This window comes from Suricata suricatta, chromosome 11, assembly GCF_006229205.1.
Source record: "Suricata suricatta isolate VVHF042 chromosome 11, meerkat_22Aug2017_6uvM2_HiC, whole genome shotgun sequence".
Classification (NCBI taxonomy): domain Eukaryota; kingdom Metazoa; phylum Chordata; class Mammalia; order Carnivora; family Herpestidae; genus Suricata; species Suricata suricatta.
The window spans coordinates 11,255,116-11,273,256 of NC_043710.1; the positions used below are offsets into that span (position 1 = coordinate 11,255,116).

The 18,141-nt window shown below is 39.0% G+C and overlaps 1 protein-coding gene and 1 long non-coding RNA gene across 4 annotated transcripts in view; one reads left to right on the forward strand and one right to left on the reverse strand.

The window, feature by feature from the left end:
* The first annotated feature begins 8 nt into the window (after positions 1 to 8).
* LOC115306745 (glycine N-phenylacetyltransferase-like) lies at positions 9 to 17,962 on the forward strand. Of its 2 annotated transcripts, XM_029957289.1 has the most exons (6): positions 9 to 91; positions 8,944 to 9,033; positions 13,031 to 13,138; positions 13,960 to 14,086; positions 14,931 to 15,102; positions 16,760 to 17,962. In XM_029957289.1, the coding sequence occupies exons 2-6, from the start codon at positions 8,956 to 8,958 to the stop codon at positions 17,160 to 17,162; spliced, it is 888 nt and encodes a 295-aa protein (XP_029813149.1). In that variant the 5' UTR covers positions 9 to 91; positions 8,944 to 8,955; the 3' UTR covers positions 17,163 to 17,962. The 2 variants fall into 2 exon arrangements, with proteins under 2 accessions (XP_029813149.1, XP_029813150.1); XM_029957290.1 differs by lacking the exon at positions 8,944 to 9,033.
* Positions 9,490 to 18,141, reverse strand: part of LOC115306747 — an 81,853-nt gene continuing 73,201 nt past the window's right edge. Inside the window, exons 5-6 of one of the 2 annotated variants that reach the window (XR_003915415.1) lie at positions 11,275 to 11,380; positions 9,490 to 10,298 (exon numbers count right to left, since the gene is read on the reverse strand). This is a non-coding gene — a long non-coding RNA (uncharacterized LOC115306747). Of the gene's footprint in view, positions 10,299 to 11,274; positions 11,381 to 11,509; positions 11,862 to 18,141 lie in introns of those variants that run through there. The other variant, XR_003915416.1, reaches the window with a different exon arrangement.

Consider the following 18,141-nt stretch of genomic DNA (forward strand, 5'->3'; position numbering starts at 1 on the left):
GATGGTATATTTCATCTTCTAGAGTAGCCTTCAGCCTCCTGTCTTTCCTTGGGAATCTCTCCAGAGACTAAGATTGGCTCAGCCAAAGCAGGTGAGAAAAAGGAGAATCATTGCTCTGGGATCCTTCATCTTCTTTTGCTTCCCCACTAAAGTAGAATGAATCAAAATGCTACTGTTGGATGTAAATAAGAATTTCTCAACTCATTTGTGTTGAGAATTATGCCAGACCAAAAAAGAAGCTCTTTCATTTCAGAAACCGGTATCAGGCGCCTACTGTGTATAGAGCAATATCCTACTTCTAGGAGAAATTCCTGTCAGGGTAAAAGTCTGGCTCTTGCTTTAAGTTGATAAACAAATGTGAAGAGATCTGGGAGCTAGCTCTTAGAGAGATGACAGAAAATCCACCAGCCTCTAGAAGGAATATGCTGGTTTGGATGACATATAACACAATTCATAGACATACTATGTAAACAGTATCTTATTTATTCCTCTAGTAACATTGTAACATAGTCAGATTTTTTCCCTTGGATAAATGATGACCAAGGAAATTAAGTGCGCTGCTTTGAGGTGCAAAGGGACGAGGTAGATTCTAGTAAGAGGACTGAAATATGTATGAGATTAATCATAAATTTAAGACCATGAAAAATGTAATGTTGAAAAGTCTTAGCTTTAACAGTCCTATGATATTATTTTGCGTTTCCTTCTATATTTTCATATTATATATGTGATTTAAATAAATAAACGCACAAAAAGACTTTACATATCTTATTAGAACTTATATACTGTCATTTTCTGTCTTTTTTGTGTTTGTCTTAAGACATATGGCAGCATATTTATTATAACTTTCATGTTAATGGGTCTTAGAGTAGTGAAATAATAATAGATAGTGATTATGTAAATTGTCTGAGATTGTGTCTAGTACTTCTCTGTAAGTCGGTATTCCTTTAAAAAATTTTTCATAGAGAATTATTCTTCACTTGAATTGTTTTCTATGGATAAATTCCAAATATTGGAATGGTTTCATCAAAGGTTACAAAGTGTCCCTTTTAGAACTTTGTCCATGATCAATGCTGGCAACCGCCAAATGTACCAGCTCCCTTGAATCTCCTCAGTTTCAGTCAAATGCATTTGTTGAACATCATATTTGTGGGGTGTGTGTGTGTGTGTGTGTGTGTGTGTATGCAATGAAGTTTGTCAACAAAGTATTGGGCATTAATATTGTATCCCCAGTAATGTGGCCTCAAATTCAACTTGGCTTCTTAGTGTTATGTGATCTTTTTTGTGAGCTGCTTCTTTTTAAAATTCTTTAAATGTTTATTTATTTTGACAGAGAGAGAGAGAGAGAGAACACGAGCTGGAGAGGGGCACAGAGAGAGGGAGAAAGAGAATCCCAAGCAGGCTCCATATCCTCAGCATTGACCCAATGCAGGGCTCAAACCCACAAACTATGAGATCATGACCTGAGCCAAAATCAAGAGTCAGCCACTTAACCAACCGAGCCCACCCAGGTGCCCCTTGAGCTGCTTCTAGCTAACATCAGATTAATCTTCAAGTTATATTTCTACTTGACACCTTCCAAGATACAGCACAGCTGAGTCTATTCTGGCCTGAGCCTTTTCTAAAGAAGTATCTGGTACAAGCTTGCATGCCCAGCACATAGTAGGCCTTCTATAGGTATCTGTTGAATGAATGAATGAGTTTTTGCTCCTAGTAAGTGGAGAGACTAATTAGATGGTTATAGTGATAGAAATACTTCATACACTCAATCATTCAATGGACACTTATTGAGTCTTTACTGTGTCTCAGACACAGAACCCATGTGAACTCTCTCTCTCTCTCTCTCTCTCTCTCTCTCTCTCTCTCTCTCTCTCTCTCAAAATAAGTAAACTTAAAAAAAACTTAAAAAAAAGATAAATAGGTTCTGGGGATCTAAACAGTATGGGGACTATAATTAATATTGTACTATATACTTGAAAGTTGTTAATAAATAAATGGATGAATAATAGTTCGATTTGACCTGGGAGAATCCTCAGACCATAATAAGATCTACAAACAGATGAAAGGTCAGGCAGAGAAGGGATATTCTTTTACAGAAGAGTAGGCAGAGTTCATGGAGTGTTTTTCTGCATTCAAAATCTGATGGCTCAGGCTAAGGGTGGGTCAAAGTCCAGACTCCTGTGTGAAGGGGAGAAACTTCATTAAAGTTTAGTTAACTGTGCTGAAGGATTAGTAGGAATAAACAGTCAACTTAACCATTTATGAAAAGTAAACAGGGCAGGAGAAAATCCAATGTGGAAAAGAGGGATGTAGAAGGGGCAGGACCCATACAGCTTAGAAAATGTTTTACCCTGAGTTCAGCCTATTCTTGGAAGGGGCTGTTAAGAAGCGGATATATGCTGACTCAGCCTACAGGAAGAGGAGAGATTTAACCAACATTTGGCTTGTTTTGACTTATCAGTGGGGATTCAAAATTCAGCTAATTGTTCATAGTGCAAAGATTGGGAATTGGGAGGGTGCGTGTCTGGCCTTGTCACAGGTAAACAAGTGGGGCATCAATGAGTTGTATTAAAGCAGATGCGAGGAAGGAAGCTTCTTGCAGTAAGTCATTCCAGGAACACAGTGGAGGTGGAAGGATTTCTTTAACTGCTGCTGCTTTCCAGCAGAACAAGGGCTTCAGTAAAACTCCATTTTGTAAGTCCCTCAGAGAATTGTATTTATGGAAGTACATTTTGATCTCAGTCCTTTGGCCTGCCTTGAGAATTAGCTCTACAAATCTTCTTGCTTTACATATTTAAAGGGTGTTTTATGTGTGTTTTTAAGTTTTTATTTAAATTCCAGTTAGTAAACATACATATTAGTTTTAGTTGTACAATATAATGATTCAACACTTTCATACAGCACCCCGTGCTCATCACAATAAGTGCTCTCCTTAATCCTCATCACCTGTTTCACCCACCCCCTTCCACCCTTCTTCCCTCCTGGTAACCATCAGTTTGTTCTCTATAGTCAAGAGTCTGTTTCTTGGTTCGTCTCTCACTCTCTCTTTCACTCTCTCTCTTTCTCTTTCCCCCTTTGCTCATTTGTTTTGATTCTTAAATTTCATATGAGTGACATCATATGGTATTTGTCTTTCTCTGATTGACTTATTTCACTTAGCACAATACTCTCTAGCTCCATCTACATCATTGCAAATGGCAAGATTTCATTATTTTTTATGGCTGATTAATATTCTATTATATATCTACCACCTCTTCTTTATCCATTCAGCAGTCAATGGACATTTGGTCTGTTTCCATAATTTGGCTATTGTTGGCAATGCTGCTATAAACATCAGGATACATATATCACTTTGAATTAGTATGTTTGTGTTCTTTGGGTAAATTCCTAGTAGTGCAGTTACTGGCTTGTAGGGTTGTTCTATTTTTCACTTGTTGAGGAACCTCCCTACTGCTTTCCAGAGTGGCTGTGCCAGTTTGCATTCCCACCAACAGTGCAAGAGGGCTCCCCTTTGTCCACATCCTCACCAGCACCTGTTGTTTCTTCTGTTGTTGAGTTTTGCCATTCTGACAGGTGTGAGGTGAAAAATCATTGTAGTTTTGATTTGCATTTCCCTGATAATTATTGATATTGAGCATCTCTTCATGTATTTGTTGGCCATATGTATATCTTCTTTGGAAGAATGTCTATTCATATCACCTGCCCATTTTTTAATAGGATTGTTCATTGTCTGGATTTTGAGTTTTCTAAGTTCTTTATGTATTTTGAATATTAGCCCTTTATCAGATATAGATATCATTTGAAAATATCTTCTCCGGGGTGCCTGGGTGGCTCAGTCAGTTAAGCATCTGACTTTGGCTCAGGTCACAATCTCACGGTGTGTGGATTTGAGTTCTGCGTGGAGCTCCGACAGCTCAGAGCCTGGAGCATGCTTCAGATTCTGTGTCTCCCTCTCTCTTCCCCTCCCCAACTTGTGCTGTCTCTCTTTTTCTCTCTCAAAAATAAATAAACATCAAATATCTCATCCTATTCCATAAGCTGCCTTTTAGTTTTGTTCTTTCCTTCTGTGCAGAAGCTTTTTATTTTGATGAAATCCCAATAGTTCACTTTTGCTTTTGTTTCCCCTGCCTAAGGAGGTCTATTTAGAAAGAAATTGCTATGGCTGATATCAAAGATGTTATTGCCAGTGTTCTCCTCTAGGATTTTTATGGGTTCAAGGATTCATTTAAGTCTTTCATCCATTTTGAATTTATTTTTGTGTATAGTGTAAAAAGTGTTCCAGTTTCATTCTTCTGCATGTTGCTATCCAGTTTTCCCAACACCCATTTTTTGAAGAGACTGTCTTTTTCCCACTGGATATTCTTTCCTGCTTTATTGAAGATGCATTGACTATATAGTTGTGGGTTCATTTCTGTGTTTTCTATTCTTCTTATTGATCTATGTGTCTATTTTTATTCCAGGACCATACTATTTTCATCATTACAGCTTTGTAATATAGCCTGAAGTCCAGAATTGTGATGCCTCTAACTTTGCTTTGGCTATTCAGGGTCTGTTGTGGTTCCATAAAAATTTTAGAATTGTTTGTTCTAGATCTGTGAAAAATGCTGGTGGTATTTTGATAAGGATTGCATTAAGTGTGTCGGTTGCCTTGGGTACTAACATTTTAACAATGTTTGTGCTTCCAATTCAGGAGCCTGAAATGTTTTCCCATTTCTTTGTGTCATCTTCAATTTCTGTCATCAGTGTTTCATAGTTTTCAGAGTACACATGCTTCACCTCTTCAGTTGTGTTTATTCCTAGATAGCTTATTGTTTTTGGTGCAATTGTAATGGGATTGATTCCTTAATTTCTCTTTCTACTGCTTAATTATTGGTGTATGAAATGCAACAGATTTCTGTACATTAATTTTGTATGCTGCAACTTTACTGACTTCATGTATAGTTCCAGCAGGTTTTGCTGGAGTTTTTCAGATTTTCTACATAGAGTATCATGTCATCTGCAAAGATGAAGAAAGTTTTACTTCTTCCTTGCTGATTTGGATGCCTTTATTTCTTTTTGTCATTTGATTTCTGTGGCTAGGACTTCCAGTACTATTTTAAATAACAATAATGAGAGTGGACATCCCTATCTTGTCCTTGACTATAAAGTAATGCCTTCAGTTTTTCCCCATTGATGATGACATTAGCTGTGGGTTTTTCATGTATAGCCTTTAGTGTGTTGAGGTAATGCTCCCTCTAAACCTACTTTGTTGAGAGTTTTTATCATGAATAGATGCTGTACTTTGTTAAATGCTCTTTCTGCACCTATTGAGAGGATGATATAGTTCTTATCCTTTCTTTTTATTAATGTGCTTTATCATGTTGATTGACTTATGAATACTGAACCAGCCCTGCAGCCCAGGAATAAATCGTGGTGAATGATTTTTTTTTAATGTGTTGTTGGATTGTTTGCTAGTATTTTATTGAGCTTCCATGTTCATCAGAGATATTGGCCTGCAGTTCTTTTATTACTACAGTCTTTATCTGTTTTTGGTATCATAGTAATGTTGACCTCATAGAATAAATTTGGAAGATTTTCTTCCTTTTCTATTTTTTGGAATAGTTTGAGGAAAATAGAAATTAACTCTTCTTTAAGGGTCGCCTGGGTGACTCGGTTAGTTGAGCATCTGAATTCAGCTCAGGTCAGGATCTCATAGTTCGGGTTTATGAGTTTGAGCCCTGCATGGGGCTCCCTGCTGAGTGCTGATAGCTCAGAGCCTGGAGCTTGCTTTGAATTCTGTGTCTCCCGCTCTCTCTGCTATGCACCCCCACACACACACTGTGTCTCTCTTTCTCTCCAAAATAAATAAACATTAAAATAATTTTTAAAATAAATATTTGATTGGGACCCTTAGTCGGTTAAGCATCTGACTCTTCATTTTGGCTCATGTCATGATCTTAGGGTCCTGAGATCAGCCCTGCATGGGGCGCCCTGTTGAGTGTGGAGCCTGCTTGGCTTTCTCTCTCTCCTTCTCCCTCTGCCCCTGTGCTACTCGTGCTCTATAAATAAATAACTAACTAAATAAATAAATATTTGGTAGAATTTACCTGTGATGCCATCTGCCCCTGCACTTTTGTTTGTTGGGGGTTTTTTGATTACTGAATCAATTTCTTTCTGGTTATTAGTTTGTTCAAGTTTTCTGATCCTTCTTGTTTCAGTTTTGGTAATTTATATGTTTGTAGAAATTTATCCATTTCTTCCAGGTTGTCAAATTTGTTGGCATATCATTTTTCATAATCTCTTATGATATTTTGTATTTCTGTGCTTTTGGTTGTTATTTCTTTTCTTCCATTTGTGGTTTTATATTATTTGAATCCTTTCTCTTTTCTTGTTGATAAGTCTGGCTAGAGGCCTATCAACTTTATTGATGTTCGAAAAGAACCTGCTCTGTTTCATTGATATATTCTATTGTTTTTTAGTTTCTGTGTCATTTATTTCTGATATAATCTTTATTATTTCACTCCTTCCGCTTTAGGCTTTAGGCTTCATTTGTTGTTCTTTTTCTAGCTCCCTAAGTGTAAGGTTAGGTTGTTTATATGAGGGTTTTTTGGTGTTTTGTTTTGTTTTGTTTTTGCTTCCTGAGGTAAGCCCATATTGCTATATACTTTCCTCATAGGACTGCTTTTGCTGCAGTCCAAAGGTTTTGGACTGTCCTGTTTCATTTATATTATTTCCATGTATTTTAAATTTTCTTCTTTGATTTCCCAATCCCATTCATTGTTTAGTAGCATGTCGTTTAGTCTCTCTTCCTCTTCCTCCTCCTCTTCTCCTTCTTCTTCAACTTCTATAATACCAATGTTATTACATTTGATGGAGTTGCTGAATTCCCTAAGTCTACTTTCATGTTCCATAATTATTCTTTCTCTCTGTTGTTCAGTTTCATTATTTTATATTATTCTGTCTTCTTTGTCAAGAATTCATTCGTCTGCTTCTTCCAGCCTGCTGTTCATTGCATTAAGCCTGCTTCCAATCTCATTTACTGTATTCTTCACTTCTAATTGATTCTTTTTTTAACTCTTTTATCCCTGCAAAGTCTCCCTGATGTCTTCTATTCTTTTCTCAAGCCCAATGAGTATCTTTACAATCGTTGCCTTAAATTCTCCATCACCATATTACTCATCTCTGCTTCACTGAGATCCCTGGATGTGGCCTTATCTTGTTCTTTCATTTGGGATAAATGCTTCCATCTTGGCATTTTATCTAAGTCCCTGAGTTCTTCTATGTGTCAAAAAAGCAAGCAATGTCTCCTGCTCCTGAAAGTAATGGCCTTATAGAGAAGAGGTCATGTAACGTGCAGGGCTTGGCACTTCAAGATGTGTCTCTGGTGTGTGCTGAGTGTGCTCTGCTGTTGTATTGTGGCTGCTCTATCCTTATGAACAGTCATCTGCAGATGTTCTCCTTGCCCGCATGAGCAGTGTTTGGTTCCTGGTTTAATTGTGGTGAATTTTAACGAGGTGTTCTCCAGTTCACTTGTGAAATGAGACCCCACACCAACTCTACCAGAACTGAGATACTGCAGAACTCTCTGGTTGGGTGACGTGGTGTGGGCAGGGTTTGTGCTGGTCTTTTGGGGGAGAGGACTGTCACCTCTAGGATGAGGCCAGCGTGACTGAAAAAGGCAGTCTCCTGACAGCACAGCAGGTAGGAGCTTGGTGTTGGGCAGGTTAGGAATATTAGGCCGCTTAGCTGCTGTCTGTGGTGAGCTGCTTCCTGAAGGTAGGTTTGTGTTTATTCATGGGGAAGGGAAATGACGTCTGCCAAGCCTGCTGATCTTTAAAACTCCAAGCTTTAAGCCCTACTGGTTGCAAGAACTCACAAAAATCAGCCCCTTGCATTTTGCAAGCCAATCGCTTTGTGGAAATGTTCTCCTTGTACATTCCCCTGCGTGTTCCTCTCTCTCTTGCCTTTCTCCATGATCCTGGCTCCCTCTCTTCTGCTTCACCCGTTATTCATGGAAGTGCAAACCATGTCTCTGCACTTCCTACTTTCCTTGAGGTGGCCTCTTCTCTCCTCTAATTGTGGAGTTTGTTCTGCTAGTCTTCAGGTCGATTTCTGGGGTATTTAGGATGATTGAATACTCATCTAGTTGTGTTTCTGGGATGAAACAAGCCTAGAGGCTTCCTACTCTGACATCATCATCCTCTCTCTGACCACTGAAGAGTATTGTTGAGAACTTATCTGTTCCCTATTATATCAATTATCTCTGAATGTGGCTGCATAAGAAAATCATCAAGGGACGTGCTGGAGAGAATGAGGAGCAATTGGAACTCATATACTGCTAAGAGAATATAAAATAGTTCAGCCACTTTGGAAAAATGTTGGCAGTGTTTTATAAAGTTAAACACATGCTTACTATATGACCATGCAAGTGCACTTCCAAATGTTTACTCAAGAGGAATCAAAACATTTGTTCAAAAGAAATGGTTCTCACAACCACTTTATGGGAGAGGCACTATGGTCATCACCATTTTATAGATGAGGAAATGAAGGCACAGAGGAGTTAAGTAACTTGCCAAACATCATACAGCTTCTCAGTGGCAAACTCTGTTGTGTCATGATGGAAACTTAATCTCAAAGATGCTCATACATGTTTAGATAATATATATGGTAATCTCAGTGCATCCTTAACTACTGGTATTCTGAGTAATATAAAAATTAAAATTAAAATTTCATAAAGATTTTTAAAGTTTAGAAAATATTGAAAAATAATTTCAGAAAGAGGGATCTGTGCTCTATGTCAGTTTCATTCTTCCTAGGAGTCAGTGAGGAGTTCAGTGAATGGGGCACTAATAAAACAGCAGGAATGGAGGCCTGGCCATTAGCTAGAACTGCCTTTTGAGTCTGTTTTGTGTCTTTGTATGTCTGGCATCACTTCTCATTCCTTGATATTCTTGATTCTCTCTTTAGGTTAAGGCCAAGATGTTCCACTTACAAGGCCCACAAATGCTGAAGATGCTAGAGAGATCTTTGAGAAAGAGCCTCCCAGAGTCCTTAAAGGTGAGAGTAGGAACATAAGGAGAGAAAAAGGACTAGCAATTGCCTATGAAAGAGGGAGGAAGGAGAACCAGCATTCTTTGAGCACACACTCTGTGCCAGGCACTCATTCATCTTGCATCTCATTTAGTTTACCTCACCTCACTGCAAGGCAAGTCTGCCATAGCCACGTAACCAAAGAGGAAACACGAGCTCAGCTGTAGGACTTGACTGAGATCACACCACTAGTGATTGGCAATCCTATGGTTTAAATCCACTATGATCTTTTCTGTGCGATGAACCAAAAACATCCCTTTGTACCATTCCATGTGCCATTATATAACACTGGATGATTTTCCAGAATTGCTCAATTGACTGACCACATTCGTGTTTAATTTATTCTTTCTAAATAATCAAGTGCCTGATCAAAGTTAACCATTATGATTCTTCTTTGCAATTAGTAGGCCAATTTCTATTTTGTCAAACCTCAAATGATTATGTTTAATTAGGGAATGGACAGAAATTTTGTTTCAGAAATAGATCAATGATCTTGTACACAAAGATTTAGGGTCTTTGGGGGGGCAATAATATATGTTGCAAAGAGACTAGAATATTACTGGGGATAGAAGTGTCATTGCATTATGATAAAGGTATCAATTCACTGAGAAGACATGAAAATGTATATTTCTAATAATAGAAGCTCAAAGGACACAGGACAAAAACTGATAGAACTGAAAGAATAAACAGGTAAACCCATAGGTGTAATTAAAGACTTTGACACTCTTCTCTGAGTAATTTATAGAATAGGCAGAAAGTCTATAACTTATATAGAAGGTCTGGAAAATACTATGAACCAACTTAATTGATATTTACAGAGTATGTCCCTCAACCATAGCAGAATACACATTCTTTTCAAGTGTACATGGAACATGTACAAAGGCAGATCATATTTTTAAGGCTTTTAACAGAATTGAAATCATACCACGTATGTTTTTCCATATTAAGTGTAACATGGTATTAAACTTTCAAAAACCCTGAAATTATCTAGACTGTGCTGCAGGTCTTTATTGCCTTCTTGAGCCCATGATCCTTCCTACTGAGGTAGTGTGGGGCAACTGTGGAGGGGGAAGGGTCTGCTTTGACCCCACAAATTCCGTTTCCTGGTAACATTGCAAAAGTTAAACACTTGAGTCTCAGTATTCTTGCATACAAAATGAGTAGAGCCATTAAGTAAATACTTTTGGTAGACATTCTCCAATGTTTGAGAGGGTTGTCATTATATCAGGAACCTGTTGAGAGGATTAAAGAAAATATGATAAACTTAATAGCCAACACTTCTTCAATACTAAGTATCAGCAGCCACACCAAATGTTTTACATCAATTCCAAATTCTAACAGGAATCATAAAAACAGTTATGAAAGCTCAATTCCCATACTTGAGCCACTTTATAGACTCAGAACCCCTTCAATGAAGGAAAGAATATATGCCCTTGAGGAAAGACTCACTACATTGTCAAAAATATATGCTAGCTTCCTCCCAATTTTCTCCAAAGGAACCTACTGCTTTTAACCAGGGTGACCTTGCATTTGGGGAAAATAATATAATCAGACTTTCCTTTACTAGATATGGATTATATGTACATACCTGCTCTGCCCTTTATTTATTGTCAGAAATAGAGACTCCAGATCAACTATGCTAAAACTAAAATCACTTACTTTGGTAGGCATCCCCTAACATTTGTCTCTATTAACACTTAACTGCCCTAACTGGCAATACTATACAATGAAATAATGCATCCTACAGACAATGAGATTTTATTTTATTTTTCTTTTAGGAGGGGAGGTTGTAAGTCAGTTAGATACTTTGTGGAGTGAGATATTTTGTCTTGAGAGACTGCTTATGAGGAGATTTCTGGGTTAAATTTTTTTTGTTCCATTCTCTATAAGGCAGATTTCTGGGGTTGGAATTGTTCCTCTTATATTAAGTAGATCATAACTCTTTTGAGAAAGCTCTTGGCACTATCCTTAGCCCAACAGTATTGTGAGGTGAAGTAACCATCAATATTAGATCCTCAACTTTAATGAGCAGATGGTTCTGCTTTCCACTCTCTTGACTTGGATTATGCAGTTTTCCCCATAAGTAGAAATCTAGAGTATTTGTATGGGTGATTCATGTTACAAAGGTACAACCCAAGACTCATTTTCACTCAGTGCTCACTAGCGTTTCAGGTGAGAGAAAGATTTGCCATGGACTATAGGACTGACCGTTTATCTCGTGTAATGGATCCTGAGTAGGTCTATCACATATGTCAACTCCCATTCATTCCATTTGTAGTGGCTACCTGGATCACGATGTTCTGGCTTCATGACTCTGCCATGGGCATGAAAAAGAGGGATTCCATTTATTTTTAATCTAGTGTATATATATATATATGGCACTGGTCCCAAACTCCAATGTTTATTTACTTATTCTACAACTGTATTTCTCTGTTGTGCCCCATCAGTGGTGGAAGTGTAAACATTTTATTAAAATTCAGTAGGGTCAAAGTTGCCTCTTCCTCTTTTTCCTCAGTCTGAGATAAACCTTTCATGGCAAGGGTAGGGAAGTGCAGGATGAGGTTTGATCCTTTGTCATGGAAATGGTCATCATTTCATTTGTCCTTGGTCTTTAGCATTTCACCATACAATCTGCTGAAGCATCTTGTTTCCAACTGCACTTTGGTCCCAAGGTCCACCCTGGTATGTACTGCTGGTTTTCCTTTCCTCACAACAACAGGGACCCTTCCAGTTTGGAGAATTTCCCTTTTTCAGCTTCTACAATGTCCTTGATGGCACTGGCATTTGTATAAATGCTGATGGAAAAGATGAAACAGATTGCTCAATGTGTGATACTCACAGACTGTGGTCAGCAAAAAACTCAACACGATTCTGTCTCTACTTATTAAATAGGTCAAAACTCTCTGAACTTTTTATGGAAAGCAACTTTGAGATATGTGTAAGAAAAAAAATCTTTAAGCAGCAGTTGATCTTTGACCTAGAAATTTCCCTTCTAATATTTATAATAATAAACATATTTGCAAAGATTTATACAAAAAAGTTCCTTGAAGAATAAACTGTTAAACTACAAAATTAGAAAAAGCTGAAATAACCAGCAATAAGAGATAGGAAAATTGGAGTTCTTTCATATGATGGATATTAAAATTAAAAATGATTATGTAGATTTGTGTTATTGATATGGAAATATGTCCATAGTATAGTGGGGTGGGGAGGGGTACATGTTAAACTAATATATAGTAGGTAGCTTCATTCCTTAAAAATTGTATGTGTATGGGACTTCTGGGTGGCTCAGTCAATTGAGTACCCAACTTTGGCTCAGGTCATGATCCTGCAGTCTGTGGGTTCGAGCCTCATGACAGGCTCTGTACTGACAGCTAGGAGCCTGGAGCCTGGTTTGAATTCTGTGTCTCCATCTCTCTCTGCCCCTTCCCTGCTTGTGCTTTGTCTCTCTTGCTCTCAAAAATAAATAAACACTAAAATATTTTATGTGTATTTGTAAATAAGTGAAATAAAATGGAAAGATAAAACACTTCCCATGGGTTGGGAAGAGGGACAGTATGAGAGAGAGAGAGAGAGAGAGAGAGAGAGAGAGAGAGAGAGAGAGAGAGAGAGAGACTTAAGCTAAGCATGGAGCCTGCTGCCGGGCTTGATCTCATGACCCTGGGATCATAATTAATCCCAAATCAAGAGTCAGACATTCCACCAACTTGAGCCAACCAGGCACCCCTGATTTTTAATTTATTTATTTATCTGGATATTTAACTATATTCATATAATATTCTATTGTTTGACCCCCAAACCTATTTCTATTTGGAGTAATGAAGTGGAATCTGAAGGTTGTTTGAACCATATGCCTTATCTACTATCACCCTGATTCTGCAGAAATAATCCTCGTCTTGATCACAAAAGGCACTTCACCAGCCCTTCTTAATAAGCTGACGCCCGAGTTTCTGAATTGCTACAGGTTTATGCGACTGTCTTCCACATGAACCAGGGAAACCCATTCAAGTTAAAGGCTGTGGTGGACAAGTGGCCTGATTTTACAACAGTGGTTATCCGCCCTCAAGAGCAGGTAAGATGCCAGATGTGGAAAGACATGGATTTGTGTTCTGGTTTGTTATGTGCCTACCATGCACCTGGCAATGTGGTAGACCCAGGAAATATAGAAATGAATTCCATAATGGTGAACAAGTCCTTATTCTCAAAAAGCTCATGGCTTAGAGAAAAGAAATAGATAAGCAAATAAATTACAGCATGGGGTAAAAATGTATACAAACATACAAGAACATACAACATATAAAATAGAAGCAGCAGTAGCCAAGAAATGATTAAAACCACTGATGTCAGGGTGTGCAAGGAGAGGATCAGAGCACCTGCCAAGTAGACATTCCCTCAAAACTGGATTTTGAAGATAAATAGGTTTTTGGCAGCCTGACGAGAATACAGAGGCATTCTAAGCAGAAAAAATAACACCTAGAAATAAGTAAAAATAAACATGAAGAGTTAAGGAAATGTAAAGAACAAATGGCAATGCCTGTATTTGAGAATAAATTTTCAGTGCCAACTTTTATATTTATTTATTTATTTCTATTTATTCATTTATTGAGAGACAGAAAGAGACAGAGCATGAGCAGAGGAGAGTCAGAGAGAGAAGGAGAGACAGACCCTGAAGCAGGCTCCAGGCTCTGACTTGTCAACACAGAGCCCAATGCAGGGCTCAAAGTTACAAACTGTGAGATCATGACCTGAGCCGAAGTCGGATGCTTAACCTACTGAACCAGCCAGGCACCCCTATAAGTTTATAAAATAGCACAGTATAATGAACTAAAGCCAAGTGTTCCCATCACTGGGTATAGATCAATTTGACTTATTCCACATTACCTAACCACACAGGAAATGACAGATGATTTTGATCACTACACCAACACCTACCAAATCTATTATAAGAGTCCCACAAACTGTCAAGAGTTCCTTGGCACATCAGATGTCATCAACTGGAAGCAACATTTGCAGATCCAGAGTAAGTAAGAGACCTGGGATACGTGCTGGCTCCTGTGACTGGTCATGTCTACACCTGCGGAATCACTTTTCATCCTGAGCACATTCCCTTACAGCCTTTACTTTCCCCAGACACTCAGTTTGATGTTCGCTCCTTGCATCAACTGCTACCACCTCTCTAGTGGAGTAGAATTCAAACACTGCAAACTATAAAGTTGATACAAGAAACAGTGAGCAATGGAATTTCTTGTTAGCTGAGGATTCATGATATATTTTGCTGACATATTCAGGATCCCTTAATGTGATAAGGTGTGCGGGTAGAGTTCCCCATTTGGCCATCCATTCCTAGAAGAATGACAGCTCCTTTTGCCACAGAGCACATCCAGATGACAAGGACAACTACCACGGTTATGAGCATGCCTTCCAGAATCAGATTCTCTAGAATAGCATCTTTGCTCTACCTATTACTTGCTTCATAATTTGAGAAGGAGATGTAACTTGTTATTCAGTTTCCTTATATGTAAAATGGGATAGTATATTAGAAGTACCCAAAACATAGTGTCAATGGAAGAATTAAATGTGGTATTAGACCAATATCTGGGCATGAAGTATGTGCACACTTAAGGTTGGCTACTATTTTTAAATACCATTTTTCCATTGATTTCACAGTGATAAAGTCAGTATTTCTAATATTATCTGTCTTACATAAGAGAAGTCGCTCAAGGAGTGACTAGGCTGTGGTCACATGGTTAATGGCAACACCCAAAGCAACGCTATCTGACTTTAAATTCTGCATACTTCCGCTGGGAAGTGTCTTTAGTATCTACATGGGAAATTACTTCTCACTTTACCTTTCCCCTTTCTAGGTTCACAGTCTGGCCTGAATGAGGTGATACAAAATGTTGCAGCTGCTAAATTGGTCAAGGTCAAGCAAGATCATGGCATTTTGTATATGATGCCTGAGACAGCAAGTAAACTAATTCCCTCCCTGCTGGAGGCAAAGAACTTACCTCTTAAATCTAGCAGATCCAAGGCCATGTGAGTTTGAAAAAAAGATGCTCTGCATTACTCTCATCTTTCTGTATGGAAGTGGCCTCCCAACTTCTTTCCCTATGTTCACTCTTGCCTCCCTACAATTCATTTCCAGGATGACCCTTTTGGTATGTGACATGGATTATGTTAATACATCCGCTCAAAAGCCATCAGTATTTCTCAGCTCACACACCGATTGTGGACCTTCAGGGTCCTGTAAGACCTGTCATCCACCGCCACTTGGACTTCACCTTGTCTCTCTTGCTCATTCCCACCAGCAGCTCTGGGCTTCTTTCTGAGACTTGTTCTTATATACTCACACGTGCCTTTGGACCACTGCATTTGTTCTTTGCTTAAAATGTCCTTTCCTCTCATCTTTACATCACTGCTTCTTTCTTGCCATTCACTCTCTCAAAAGTCATTTCCTTAGATAGTTCTCTTCAGGGCAACCTAAAACTACTCCTTCCCATAATTTTTCATCACAAAACCCAATTTTTATTTTCCTCAGTGCACTTATCATTATCCAAAATTAGCTTCTTGGTATATTATTGACCTGTTTGCTGTTTGGTCCTCCCCTGCAACATTTCAAACCCCACAAGAGCGGGGACACTATTAATTGTTCACCAATAAGTTTTCAGTAGCCAGAACAGAACAGAAAACACTGCTTCATAAATAAACATTCAGTGAATTTACTTCTCAGAGCAAAGGTTTTCCAATAAGTAGAATTTAAACATATTATACATTTCCTTCCATGGATGCCTGAATAGAATTAAAACTGATATAGGTATTTGATCTGAATATGTCCAATCCTGTGGCCCTCTGTGTGTTAATATGGCTTGGAAAGCTTTACACCTAGCACGTGAAAGACACCTCTAAGTCTATAATCTCTTATGATTCTCTTGTCCATGCCATGAGATAAACAAGGTAGGAGATATTATCCCCATTTTCCTGACAGACGATGGGTTCAGTTTATGAAATAGCTTGCTCAGGTCATGTGGATGGTGAAGGGCATAACTGGAGCTCACTTGTAGATCTCGCTCCGCCTTGTGGGCTCTTTCCAGAAGACCTCTTGAGGCCCTTTCACACCACTGCCGCAGCCTTCAGGCTTCTGTAGCATGCGGCTTGCCTTCACTTCACACCACTGCCTCTCTCGGGCCTTCAGCTTTCCCACAGTGGCCAAGGACCAGTGACACCAACATTCAAAGATGCCAAGATTCTAAGCTCTGGCTTTGCAGTTTGCTAGTGTATGCTTTGAGGGTGCTTGTTTATTTTCTGCTCACCTATTCTTATGTGTAGGACAGTGGTGTTGTCAGTTCTCCCACCTTAAGTGGAGAGTCAAAGCAGTGACTGGTTCTTAGTGACACAGCATTAATTAAAGCTTAATTTTTGTGTAATTCTTATTTTTTGTGTGTGGCACAGGTCCTCGGTATTTATTATATGATAGTTCTTATATTATTTGACAGAGGAACTATGTTATCTCCCCACTTATGTTAATGTCTCCTTTTTATAAAAAGATTATGATTTCAGGCCATCTAGTTGCAGAATCTACACCTTTATCTGTGCTCTGATTTGCATTGTCTGAAAACAATTTTGGGGAAAACAAATATAATACTTCATAGTATGTGTGGTATTATGGGGTGTTCTTTTCCCTTGTTCTCAACAGTAACCAAGAGATGTTTAAACTCTCCTCCCTGGATGTGACCCATGCTGCCTTGGTGGATAAATTCTGGCATTTTGGTGGCAGTGAGAGGAGCCAGAGATTCATTGAGCGCTGTATCCGGACCTTCCCCACCTTCTGCCTGCTGGGACCTGAGGGGACCCCTGTGTCCTGGAGCCTGATGGATCAGACAGGAGAGATACGGATGGGGGGTACTGTCCCTAAGTACCGAGTCCAGGGTCTCTCCACCCACATCATGGATGTTCACATCCGCACTGTGGACAAACTTGGCTACCCTGGATATTACCATACAGTCATAGCCAACAAAATCATACAGAAACTGAGTCACCGCCTGCATCATATTATCATGCCCTGTGACTGGAACCAGTGGCGCTGTGGGCCCCTGTGAACAGTCCTGAACACAGGACAGTGTTGGATGGGCTGATGCAGCAGGAGGAGTGTATGGGTGGGTGGAGAGAAATAATCAACTGTAGTTAGCATTAAAGTGGTGTGTGTTTTCTGGGCTCTGGGAAACAGTGTGAATGGTCAACACAACCACCGCAGTCTTGCTCTCAAACCACTCATGGACTCCCCTTTGGGTCCAGCAGAGCTGCCATGGCCAGACCACCCTATAGTGGACCCTGCTCTTGTTTAGTTTCCTACACTTCTGGATATCAGTGATGCTCTTTATTCATTTGCATGCTGCCCTAATGCTTCTCCTATCTTACAAGGGGGTTATTGCCAATAAGCATATCTTACCACTTTTGCCAAGATATGGTGTTACCTTAAGGGTAGTCTAATTTTCATCTCTTTCCTTTACCCTCTCTGTCTCTCACTCCCAGCCAGTTTCACTGAGGCATAATTGACACATAAAATTGTAGTGTATTTAAGGAATAAAATGTGGTGACACACACACACATGTTGTGAATGGATTTCCACAACCAAGTTGATTAATACTTCCATTACTTCATATACTTACTGTGTGTGTCTGTGAGTCCACAAGGGAGAGAGAGCAAGACAGAGAGAGAGCGAGAGAGCGAGAGCGAGAGAGTGAGAGAGAGAGAGAGGGAGAGGGAGGGAGAGAGATAACACCTGAGATCTAATGTCTTAGAAATTTCAATGCCACATCACGGAATCTTCAACAATAATCACCATCCTGTACATTACATACTTAGAACAATTCATTTTAAAATCGAAAGTTTGAATCTCTTTACCAGCCTCTCACTATTTCTTCCATATCCCAGCCCATGGCAACAATCAGTCTACTATTTCTGAGTTTCTAAAAATTTCAAAAATATTTGGTTTTGGTTTTAGATTCCACATATAAGTGATACCATCAAGTATTTGTCTTTATCTGTCTGGCTCATTTCACTAGCATAATGTCCTTC

Bases quoted from the DNA above. Each gene is read 5' to 3' on its own strand.
- LOC115306745 (XM_029957289.1), top strand. From the start codon at position 8,956: ATGTTCCACTTACAAGGCCCACAAATGCTGAAGATGCTAGAGAGATCT. The intron at 9,034-13,030 runs GTGAGAGTAGGA...GAATTGCTACAG, and splicing joins GCCTCCCAGAGTCCTTAAAG to GTTTATGCGACTGTCTTCCA. The intron at 14,087-14,930 runs GTAAGTAAGAGA...TCCCCTTTCTAG, and splicing joins GCAACATTTGCAGATCCAGA to GTTCACAGTCTGGCCTGAAT.